The sequence below is a fragment of the Schistocerca piceifrons genome, chromosome 6, assembly GCF_021461385.2.
Source record: "Schistocerca piceifrons isolate TAMUIC-IGC-003096 chromosome 6, iqSchPice1.1, whole genome shotgun sequence".
Lineage (NCBI taxonomy): Eukaryota > Metazoa > Arthropoda > Insecta > Orthoptera > Acrididae > Schistocerca > Schistocerca piceifrons.
The window spans coordinates 245138811-245151882 of record NC_060143.1 but is presented as its reverse complement, the minus strand read 5'-3'; the positions used below and the strand labels follow the sequence as shown (position 1 = coordinate 245151882).

Genomic DNA, 13072 nt, shown 5'->3' with positions numbered 1-13072 from the left:
CAGGTGGTGGTTGTAAAACAGTGTGTTCAGAGGAAGTGCAGCGCAGCTTTCTGACTTTGAGAGTGTTCGAATCATTGGCCTGAGGAACAGGGGAGCACCATAGTTGCAGAACGCGCAAATTATTTGCTTTAGTATAACGTATGTTAGTTGAGACGATAAGGACTAATGACAACAGTGTGGCAAGCAGAGTAGGCATGGTTCCTTTCCGAAAGACTGCACCTGGAGAAGATTGTAGTACTGTCCGATTGGCTCTGATGGAAGCAAACAGCAGGCTGCTGGATAGATGGTCCAAGCAGAGTTTCGCCAAAAACTCTCAGGACCGATTACTCGAAGCTGGTCTGCGGCATCACAGATAGAGACTTAGATGGTGTCGAGCCAGAGACAATTGAGACACAGAGTGGTATTCTGTGGCACTCAGTGATGAATGGCGGTCAGATCGACTCCAACGTGGTCGTAGACGACTTCATGAAAGGTCACAGTTACGGTATAAGGAATTTTTTAGTAGTGTTTGAACGGAGGCTATAGGGCCCATCTGTGGGGGACAAGAATTACAAGCCCTTCTGTCTTATCCTTCATGACCAGCGGACCTAATAGCATATTTTATGAGGATAATACAGGACCTCACACTGCAATACATATGACAAACACTTTTAGGAGTGCAGGGCCCCATTATCAACTTTACTGGTCCTGTGCTATGTCACTTATTGAGCATGTACGAAACGTTCTTGGCCTTCTAGCACGTCAATTGATCGTAGAACCTCCAGATATCGACGATAATCTACATCTTTATCGTCAGGAGGCACCATCTGAACTGCTGCTGTTGTGGCCTTATACAGCCAATAGACGGATTCTGACTGGTTGGTAATTACGTAGCCCTGTCACAGATGGTGTCACAGCACTACATTGTTACTGACCAATCTGAAGCCATCTATGGGTCGGCGCAGATGGTATCACAGCATTGCGTAGTTGCCAACCAGTAGCAAACCGTCTGCGGTCTATATAAGGCCACACCAGAAGCAATTTTGACAGTCAGTTGCTCCTGAGGAAGACGATGGAGGCAGTCGTCGAAAGCTCGAGGTTTTATTCTGAACTGACGCGGTAAGAAGTCCGAGGAATGTCTTATACAAGAGTGCTGTCGCGAAATACGTCATTCTCACCGACAGAGCACGCTTGGGATGCGGTAAGAAAATGTATACCTTCACACCAGCCTCCAGCCAGCATTATTCATGAAATGATACGCGCGTATTTCGGGTTTGGAAAGAAATTCTTCAAGATGATATTCGTGGCCTGTTTTTCGCATGCCACAAAGAGTATATTTTACCATGGGGGTCACAAATCATATTGGTGTGGATGATAGCCATGAGTTCCGAATGGAATGCAAGTCCAATAATTTAATACCCATTATATGATGAACATATCCGTGAAGTATGACAAATATGGGACTGGTGCTTCATGGTGTAACAGTTACGATTACATTCCTGTAGGCATCAGTTGTTAACATGTTGGCTCCACAAGATATTATTGTTTCGCAGCTGTTGCCTCACCATAGATATTCTGTTGAAGGTAGTTGTACAACCGACCCATATTACTAAATGAAATAAACTGTGATTTGAATGTTTTGAAATTCTTTGTAGCAGTGATTTCCTGTGTTCGTTAAAACTTTGTCTAAAATCAAGAGAAAGAGGCCTTCTTATGAATGGGAGTTTTAAATTAACCGATCTACGTAATCCACGGAGTGAGAAAAGCCACGCCAATGGCGGAATTCTTCACTGAGTGTGCCCCCAGGGCGACTACATTTCTCGCTAGGGCCCTGTTCCCCGACTACAGAAATCATTCATTCCGCCTGGCGCCGGCGCGCTACAACAGATTCCTTTTCCACAACAATTTTCGCTCTAAAAGCAGCCTAAAAGGTTTACCTGCGCCACGTCGCCTTTCCCAGAGAGCAGAATTAGGAGCGAGGAAGTGCGCAGCGGCCAGAGACGGCGATGCTGGCTGACGGCCTTTTTCTCTCGGCGCCGTTTCCTTCTGCCCCCTACCCACCCCGCTGCCCTTTCCCCGCTACCACCCCCACCACCCACGTCACCCGCGCCTGTTTCCTTTCCCTGCGAACGTGAGCTGCCTACTCGGCTGATGCCTCGCGACAAATGGTCCGCACGCCACCAACAATTTCTGGCGGGTGCCTACCCTCGCCTGCAGTGCCCAACACCTCGCTACTGTCTCCTTGGCAACGGGCGCACGCTATCTACGCCGCGGTAAATGCCTTCCATTCCACCGCCTGTGGGACAAAATTCTCAGCAGGGGTCGGTAGCCAAGCTGTCCAAGTTGCCGGGTTCGCTGTGGAACACAAAGAAGGGACCGTACGTAATGGACAGTACAGCACATTTTGAACCAAAACATTATGATACTTGATGTTTCGGAACTGCAGCCAGTCGTCCTTTACTGCAACGTACTACATTCCATCTTGGTACGTGGTAGAAATCGTCACGTGATCTCTCCCTGTTGTAATGTGAAACCTGAGTATCTCCTAGCGTATAAAATGTCGGGCAATTTACGGTAACGCAGTTGGGTGACGCCTTCGACAACCGCAGACATTTCGACAGGTGTTCAAATATTCATATTCAAGGCACAAATTCATGAGTGACAGAGCGTGCACCAGTCAAATTGTCGACAGTTATGAAGACGTCAGGCGGCTGTATTCCTGTAAATTGATTCGACATCATTGAGTATACGATATGCCGGGAAAGTTTCGAGATTCTTAACATCATGATATATCTGGAGGACAGAAAGCCTTTTTCGGTGAATCGGCACTAACTCAGGACAAGCCAATTTTGTGAAACAGACCTTCCCTTATTCATGCACGATATTTTGCAATCAGTAGATGCATGCGAATAGGAAGGTTTCGTCTTGATACGATTATCGGAATGCATTCGACAAAGTACCGCGTTACAAACTAATGATAAAGATAAGGACATACGGAGAATATCAACATGTGTGAGATTGGCTCTGAGAATTTGGCTAACAGGGTCCAGTGCATTATATTGAACTGTAGAAGAGCTTCTCCGTGCCAAGAAACGTGGATTCCGACGGTATTAGTCGTGCGAAACATGACTCTGGCTTTTCTCGTATGACAGCCTGAGAGCTATGGGTCAAGGCAGATGAAGTATCTTTTGCCTTTCGAGAAGCGTATATCTCCGTACCTGATCTACCCGCCACGTTAGCCGAGAGCGCTAATGCGCTGCTTCGTTGACTCGGGTGGGCGCGCCGGCCCCGGATCGAATCCGCCTGGCGGATTAACGACGACGGTCGGTGTGCCGGTCAGCCTGGATGTGGTTTTTAGGCGGTTTTCCACATCCTCCTAGGTGAATACCGGGCTGGTCCCCACGTCCCGCCTCAGTTACATGCCTCGCAGACATCTGAACACTTTTGCATTATTCCATGGATTACATTAGTCGCAGACAGTTTGGGGTCCACTAATTCCGTCCTGGGGGGTACGGTGGCGGCAAGAAAGACATCCAGCCACCCCTTAATCTAACATTGGCAAATCCGATTAACCATGCTGCGTACCTGCGGGACAAGGCGCAAGCGAAAGAAAGAAAGATATATCAGTACCTGATCTCAATGCTTGTTAACTAAAGTACGAGCATTTGGCGTACGAAACGAAACTGATGAGTGGGTTGGTAATGGGGACAAGAAAGATAAGTTCCACACACAGTCATCGACAGACGTACAAGGAACTTCAGGCGCACCCCAGAGAAGTGTGTTGGGATCTTAATAAGTTTACAAGAAACTTGCAAACACTGGGAACGTACCTGAAATATTCAAAAGTGTAATATCATGCATTGTTCAAAACGCCATAGTATATTAGATCTACAGTTTTACTTCCGGTGCTTTTTCTCGATATTCGAGGCTTTATTATGAAAACCTTACAAAAAACTTAGGATTCAAAGTATTGGCTCTTGCTGGCCTGTATTTTCTCCCATCTTTCATGCGCCATACGAATCTCGTGGCAGAATAACCGGGCGTCTTTTGAGACGATCCATAAATCGATCCAATTTTGCCGTTGTCCATATGACCGGAAGTGCTGGTCAGCCAGGCCGTGTGCCAATGATCGAAAATGTTGGTAGTTAGATGGAACAATGTCTGTAGAATACGGCAGGTGGGGTAGAACTTTGCATTTCAGCTTCTCCAAGTACGTTTTGATGGGTTTTGCGACACGGCATTGAGCATCGTCATGCTGGAAAATCGCCTTTTCACGTATATCGCTGTGTTGTGGCTGACTGCCTTTCCGTGATCGGCTCAAACGCATTATTTCCTTTGATAACGATCTCCTGTCATTGTTTCCGTAGTTTCAGTAGCTTTGGAAACCTTCTCTCTTTCACCATCATGCCAGTCTTCAACGTCAGAATATCGGTTCGTTAAGCGATGGGACTATTCTCTGCACGTACTTTCACTAACAAGTGCCCAACCATAGGTCTTATCCAGCATTTTATGAGCTTTAGCCACTGAAAATTGATACTTCCTGCAAATGACGAGAGCTAAGCTTTTTAACCTGACATATTCAATCGAGAATAACTTTATGAAGTAATAACAAATCGACTAATATTTTGATGTAATTGCCTTCTCAACTGCCTAAGCTCACTCTAAGACACTTAGGCGACGTGTCACTTGCACCAACACTTACCGGTTCTGCCCTCTATTGCAAAATGGCTGAAGCGAAATTTGTAGGCCTACTAGTAAGCTATGATTACATGCAAATGGTCGAAAGTAGAATCAGTCAACTCGTACAAGTTCCTGAGTGAACACGTTTGTAACCGATATGGAATGGAACGATCTCGTAAACTCAGTAATACGGAAAGCACGTGGCAGATTATGGTTAACTGCTGGTATACTGGAAAAATGCGAAGAGTCTACAAAGGAGATATGTTACAGAACACTAATGCGATCCAACTCTGAATGCTGCTCAAATGTGTGGAAGCAATATCTGTAAGGTCAGATGATACCGAGCGTATAAAACGTACAGCGCAGTAATGACTGATTTAAATGACACACTGGTGGGTGTAACGGAGATGCTGAAGGACCTGAACGGGCACATACTTAAACGTAGATCCAAACGATCCTGTGGAAGCCTACACGCTAACGTTCAAGAACTAGTACCCCCAAAAGATCCTGTGAATGCCTACTTGCTAGGTTTAAAATACTATTAGTAATCAAGGAATACATTAAGGTCCCCTGTGTATTACTCCCGTAGCGACTGGAATGAAAATAATACATTAATTACAGCGCGCATAGATATACTGAAGGAGTTGCTCTCCCCATGCTTCATACACGAAGGAACCGAGAAGAAACTCTAAAGTAAGGTTCTATGAGAAGTATCATTTGCCATGCTTTTCATAGTGCTTTTCATAATATTGATGCGGAGTTTTCAACAGAAAAGTAAGTATCATTGCGCGTGTTCCAAGAAAACTTAACAGGGCCACTAAAGTTTTCGATAAACATAAATCATTTTTTGAGTCAGGGTCAGTAGCAGTAGCAGAATGTTTGCTGATGATGCTATTATAGTCTACAGAAATGTATCATAGTTGGCTGGTCACAAGGGAACTCAGAAAGCATTGTAGCAGCGCTCTCCTTGGTGTAATGAGCGGCGTTCTTAAAAGTCGATAAATTTAAGGTAATGCACACCAACTGCGAGGTAACATCTCAAAAAAGTTCGGGCTCACATGCGGTTCCTCTTTGTCGAAATGTCTTGGCTCAAACTCGTTTAGGTGTTGAACACCAATTGTTGCATTACACGCCCTAAATTAGACACTTGTGACCCTTTGGTTAACTTGTCTGGCTGATGGAAAGTTTGCGAAATTGTATGAAACAAAGGTAATGTAACATATAATAACGGTAATAATAATATCGGGAGCTGAATTAACGACCCATAAATGATGTAGTCCAGACAGTTGCATTTTTGGTTAGAATAACATTCATTCAGAAAGAAAACTTACAGGGAATGTGGTCGTATTTAGAGTTACTGTTACACTCGAGCCCATATCCATTTGACAGAGTTCGATCGTTCACAATCTCATCGTAAATTGCAAGTCCAATACTCCACCTCGTTAATTACGATAAAAGAGTTCACACCAGGCGCGCGGCTGCTCACCGCTCAGACACTAAGTCCTGCGATACAACACAATGCGAAATTTTCTGTTTCACTTCCTATCTGCCTAAAGATCGACTGCCCGCTTTCGCGTCTCAATCCGAACAGTACCCTTTGGTGTCCCCAGCCGAACTGTCCGCTTTCGCGTCTGCACAAGCACTGTCTCTCTCTGCCCGCCCCCGGCCGCGTTTCCCGCGCGCCAAATATCCTCGCTCAGCTGACTAGGGCAGTTCCCTTTCCTGAAGCCGTCCATCCAATTGCCTACAGCTTACTCTACATTATTTCACATTTTCACATATTTAAATAATCAAAGCTTGACCACTTTCACATTCTAAATAAAGTAACAATAATAAATTCTTTTACATAAAACCAATACTCTTTCCTTCTTAGCTTTGAAGGTCACGGCCAGTAGCCTTGCACCAGTGTGCTTTCTGATAAATAAATAAAGAACAATAATAACTATTATGTACTAAACTTTACAACAAATATTCTACTACCTAATGATTCAATAAGGTGTCATGCCGTCATCGTTCAGTGTGTTTTGTGTGGAGGAAATGATGATCTGATACTTAACTGAAAATACTGATAATTTAAATTTACTATATCTTTTAAACAAGTAAAGTTACAGAGTTGATATTTACAACGTTTCTCATTTTAATGATGCACGTCTACATGAAATGTCGATCGAGGACCGATGTACTGAGCATAAACGGCACATACGATTACAGCAGCCAAGTAGATTTGCTATCGCCGAACATTGCTTGGAGACTGGTCACCCCATGTTGTATAGTAACACCGAGATATTGGCATGCACGTCCAGCTATTGGGGCAGTGTTGTTAAGGAGGCAGTTGAGATTAAATTAGCGAGCAACCTCGTTAACAGGGATGGAGGTTTTTGTTTAAATTCTGTTTGGAATCCGACTCTCTCCCTTGTCAAAAAACAGAGGGACAGATTCAATGCTACCACCCTTGCGAGTTCGTAGTCTCACTATTGATATATCTGACTTTGGTCATCTTTGGTGGCACTAGTGTTCAGTGTGTGTGTTATCTTTCCTGCTTCAGTCCGAGAACCGAGGTTTTACATTTGCATGTACGTCGCCTGTCCGTTGCAGTTGCCTTGAAAAGACGCGGTGATCTCCCCCCGAAATATCGGCGGTCGCTGAAAGTGGTACCTGGCTGAATTCCTAGAAGTTATTTGAAAGTTGTACACGCCAGGAGAAACTCAAGTCTCTCATTCAAGTGTTTGTTACAAAACTTATTAATTTCACTTTCACAGTAAATCCTAAACTATTATAGGTATGATCAATATTCAAGTTTTATTGGGATCACCTCGCACATTTATGAAGCATGGTAGATTAAAATTACTGTGGCTTCATTCCCTGCATTACTACAGAATTAAATAGTTTTCATAAATGTTTCCCCTTATGGCCGATCTTAGGTCCACCATATTTAACACTGCAACGTCTCCTTGGCCACAAATGGCTTCTACTGGGTTTCCCTATGACGTAGGTTCTTGCCTGCCTCACACGCACACTACAGCGCTTAGGCCTCAATAGACAACAGACGCCTGTGAGTTCCCCCTTCTCGTGATGAATCTGTGGCCTTTGTGGCACACGGTCCTGGTCGACAGGATTCGTTTCAAAATTCCTGTAGGTTGACTCTTTCAGCCATATATTTAAATGAGAGCGCAATGCTCTTAAACTCACACAGAGGAAACATGCTCCTATTGGAGCACAAGAAAGGTGAATATGGTCCTGTTTAAATACTCTGACTGAAGAGTGGGGTACCAACTAACTTATTCAATCTTCCTCCGCTCCTTTACAAGTTTTCCCCAAACGTTTTGGCATGAGAACGTATTCACGTTCTTTTTAACGTGGAAATTGCCCCTCGCTCTGAAGAGCTAACCTAACTGTAACTTGCCCACAACCACTAGTCCATCGCTGTAAGACTCCCATACTCATCCACTTCCACTTGCCCAATCTCACTCACTCATTCAGCCCAACTCGTTGTCATTACCTCTTTGTGTCTCTCCGTCACTGTCTCCTGTCTCACAATCACGGTCTCCTTCTTTCTGTTCTACTACTTCTGCTACTCTTGTGACTATTACTGTCTCTTTCCACAGTCACTGTATCCCTCTTGCTCCCTCTTCCTTCCTTCCCACTGCTGATGCCTCTTCTCTCTGTCACTGTCTCTCTGTTCATCGTTCTTATTCCCGGAGACTCTGTCTCTCATTATCACTGGTTCTGATACATTTCCATATTCTCATTATTTTTATTCCTCTCAGACTGGCATTGTTTTCTTCACACTTTTATAGAATTATTCTGTCACTGTCGACTGTGTTCCACTGCCACTGTGTTCTGCTTTCTCTAACACTGTCATCGTCTCCTTCGTTCTTTCTATGCCACAACTACTGTCTACTACCTTCCAGTATCTATTAATTTTCCGTCTCTTTCTCGCTACCACTGTCTCCTTCACTCTCAGCCTTAAAAAAGCGCGCCACGCTAAAGTTGTTGCGAAAATTCTTACGGATGTCCGACTTTTCAGTCTGAACATTTTGAACATGAGCATATTCGTCTTCCTTGTGCTGCTATAGCAGCATTTTTCCACTGGTTCCTTTGTTCTCCCTGGTAAAAGAGGGCTTTCACTCAAATGAAATGAACTTTACGGGCGAGTGAAATTTCGGTAGTTTACTTAAGTGAAACTGAAATAACGAAAAATTAATTTATTTAAACTGAGATCGGATATCAGGTTCACAAAAATTTTCCTTCTCCTTCAGTACTGCAACCTGGGGTTCTCAAAACTATCTGATGATAACGGAGAGACTTCACAGGGTATTTATCCATGCTACGTCAGATTATAAACTAGGTTTTCGCATCAAACTCGATTTTACATGCGTATTTTACGTATACAAATAGGGTAAATTTGAATCTCTGTATCTCTAAAATGGTTAAAGATATGAAGGCATTTATCACCTTTGTTCGAGATAGTCCCCTTAGATGGTTCAAATGGTTCTGAGCACTATGGGGCTTAACTGCTGAAGTCATCAGTCCCCTAGAACTTAGAACTACTTAAACCTACTTAAACGTAACTAACCTAAGGACATCACACACATTCATGACCGAGGCTGGATTCAAACCTGGACCGTAGCGGTCGCGCCATTCCAGACTTTAGCGCCTAGAACCACTCGGCCACCCCGGCCGGCAGTCCTCTTAGAAATAGATCGTAAACCTATCAGACATTTTCCGTGCGTGGTCCTCTTGGAAACCGCGGCACGGTTTTGGTACCCGGAAGTGATGTTTTTGGTGTGTTTCTCGATAATGTATAAAGATATTTCTATATGGGAAGATGTCATTTATAGATATTGACCTAGAGAATTTATTGTTAAAATTTGGTGCTGTTAGTTACTTAGACATCCAGGGCTGACGGCGAAAACATAGTGGAAATTGCTTTTCTCGGGTTTGCGCAGGGATCGCCCACGAAGTGAATGATGCCTCCATAACCTCCCTAAGGTACACCGTAACTCGCATCCACTGCAGAAAACATCAACCGATTTGCTCTGTTAGCCTAAGGTGGAGGAAATGTGTGATGTTGAAATTTTGACATTATACTGTAGGAGAGTTATAATAAAACGATTCTTTTGTTGGCCGTACAAATGGTCTATCTGAAACATTTAACCCTACCTTTCTGTCACCAATAGAACACGAGGTACGAGCCTCGGGAATATCCGTTCTTATGAGCGGCGTTTTGGAATATATTGGTTGCGCATACTTTAGCTTTCGTACCGATAGAAAAGAAAATTACGAATAGCATCCAAATACAAGATAAGCGTTTAAGGGGGTTAGGACGTCAAACTGGCCGACATGGAGCAGGAGAGGCACCACAGGACATTTTAATTTGCACTGTCTATACTTTTACAAATAAATTCATAAAACTTTGTCAGCATGACCAAGAATGGTTCAGGATTCACGCTCATAGCAGTGGAAGCTCAAAAATATAACAAAATATATAATTTTCTTTACATGTGAAATATCATCATTTTTTCACATACTACTGGCTGCATTCGTTGCTGTAGGTACACTTTTCGTCATAAGTAACGGAGAGTCTTCGATGAATTTTGCACAGCGTACAAACCATGCTTACAGGTGTATGGAACTCTAGAATTTCCCAACTCTATTAAAAACTGTGCTAAAGTTGAGATAATTAACCATAAAATTTGAGTTTTTTCTAAACATAAGTTTATAATACAACAGCTCATTCATTTTTCATTAATTACTTAAATTCTAGAGTTTCATACACCTGTAAGTAAGGTTTGTACGCAGTGCAAAATTCATCGAAGAATCTCTCTTACTTGTGAAGGAAAGTGTACGTATAGCAACTGTAACAGCCAATAGTAAGTGAAAAAAGATGAAATTTCACACGTAAAAAAAATTATTTTGTCATACTTTTGAACTTACATTTCTATGAGTTTGAATCCTGAATCCTCCCTGGTCGTGTTGACAAAGTTTTAAGAATTTATTTGTAAAAGTATAGACAGTGGAAATTAAAATGTCGTGAGGTGCCTCTCCTGCTCCAAGTCGGCCAATTTGACGTCCTACCCCCCTTAAACGCTTATCTTGTATTTCGATACCATTCGTAATTTTCTTTGCTATCGGGACGAAAGCTAAAGTATGCGCAACCAATACATTCCAAAACGCTGCTCATAAGAAACGGATATTTCTGGGGCTCGAACCTCGAGTTCTTTTGCTGACACAAAGGTAGGGTCAAATGTTTTAGATAGACCATTTGTATGGCCAGAAAAAGAATAGTTTTATTATAACTCTCCTACAGTATAATGTAAGAATTTGAACATTACATATTTGGATTTCAGAGCTAACATTGTTCCTACACTTTACTTCTCATCCAACATAAATGAGACTACGCATGACACCAAACTTAGAGGAAACAATTTCAATGGATGGAGGCTCATTTGCATAATCTTTCTTAGTTACTTACTTACTTTTGCCTTAATTTATCTTTAGCTTTGTCTTTCTAGCAGCTCTTTCAAGACTTGTAGAGGCTTCTTTCATTGCTCTTGGCTTTCTTGAGGTTATATGAATATCATCCGCATATGCCAGAAACTGGATGATGTATACAAGATAGTCCCTCTTGTATTGATGCCCGCATCTCTTAAATCTTTTCCAAGGTATATTACACAGAAGGCAGGATAATGCGTCTCCCGGTGTTACTCTACTTTTTGTGATCGCAGTACTTTGTAACTTATTCTCACTTTATCACTAATAGTGACAATTCTTACATTCTGACCTCGGTTTACAAAAGGCATCACTTTGAATCAACCATTGGAGCTTTCGGTGCCTGTCTCCGTCATCGCCATCAGTAGTTAGAAATCCCTGACTACAGGGGTGGTCACTGTGTTCTGCCCATACAGGATGTTCAAAAATCCCGTTACAATCTTCTAGAACTTGTTCAGTGGATTGAGTACATAATATTTTGGACAGGAACCCCTGACCGTAAACGTCATCCAACGACGCTATATAGCGTCAAAGTTATATGCGATGACGTCCTAACCCCTTTAATGAGTCCGCTGAGCTGTCTGATGGGACACCTCATGAGTTGAGGGTGGAAGTGATCTTTAATGGTTAAAATTTTTCTAGAATAAAACGGTCATCTGCTGTGCTTGATCGGTTAAGGCGCTGAGCGCGGAGGCTGTTTGGCAGACGATAACCGGCCCGTTTCTGTTCGCAGATGAACAACTCGACGGCGAGCCAGGTGGAGCTGAAGGACGTGACGCTGAGCAGCTCCGGCCGCTACCGCTGCGAGGTCTCCGGGGAGGCGCCCTCTTTCCAGACCGTCTCCGAGCACGGCGACATGACCGTGGTCGGTAAGTAGCCCAGCGTGGTGGATGGCAGCCGGGTACGTGCCGCGTCCTATTAGCTGGCCGCAGACGAATGGACTGGCCGATCCGCCCCACCAATCGGAGTGGCTGCGCGGTTAAAGGCGCTTCAGTCTGGAACCGCACGACCGCTACGGTCGCAGGTTCGAATCCTGCCTCGGGCATGGATGTGTGTGATGTCCTTAGGTTAGTTAGGTTTAAGTAGTTCTAAGTTCTAGGGGACTTATGACCACAGCAGTTGAGTCCCATAGTGCTCAGAGCCAGCCAGCCCCACCAATCTCATGCCCGTCGTTTACCACTATTGTGCAGGTCCCGCTCGTCTTTTAAGATCTGCCCTACGGCAAGACCTCTTCGTGTGCGGAGCAAAACTGGAAATGAAATGAACAAGGGGATTCCGTTGGTTGCTTTGTTGTTTTTCCGGATCGTGTCCTCAAGGTCCGACTGCCTCAGACTTTTACTGCCTTTGATGCAGAATTGTCTGCGATCTTGCGGGCACTGGAGCAGATGAGACATTCTTCCTGTCCTAAATTTCTTGTCTGTTGCGATTCACTAAGTTCCCTTCACTCTTTGCAACGTTTGTATCCAGCAGATAAAATAGTCTACATCTAGATCTACATCCATACTCCGCAAGCCACCTGACGGTGTGTGGCGCAGGGTACCTTGACTCTCTCTATCCGTTCTCCCTTCTATTCCAGTCTCGTATTGTTCCAGGAAAGAAGGATATTCGGTATGCTTCTGTGTGGGCTCTAATCTCTCTGATTTTATCCTCATGGTCTCTTCGCGAGATATACGTAGGAGGGAGCAATAAACTGCTTGACTCTTCGGTGAAGGTATGTTCTCGAAATTTTAACAAAAGCCGTACCGAGCTACTGAGCGTCTCTCCTGCAGAGTCTTCCACTGGAGTTTATCTATCATCTCCGTAACGCTTTCGCGATTACTAAATGATCCTGTAACGAAGCGTGCTTCTCTCCCTTGGATCTTCTATATCTCTTCTATCAACCCTATCTGGTACGGATCCCACACTGCTGACCAGTATTCAA

General features: G+C 43.8%; 1 protein-coding gene across 1 annotated transcript in view; it reads left to right on the top strand.

Moving 5' to 3' along the window:
- The window catches only part of LOC124802902, a 204611-nt gene that overhangs the window by 52836 nt on the left and 138703 nt on the right, over positions 1-13072 (top strand). The window contains exon 2 of the mRNA XM_047263966.1: positions 11885-12020. Within this exon, the coding sequence (XP_047119922.1) occupies positions 11885-12020 (136 nt within the window). The remainder of the gene's footprint in view (positions 1-11884; positions 12021-13072) is intronic.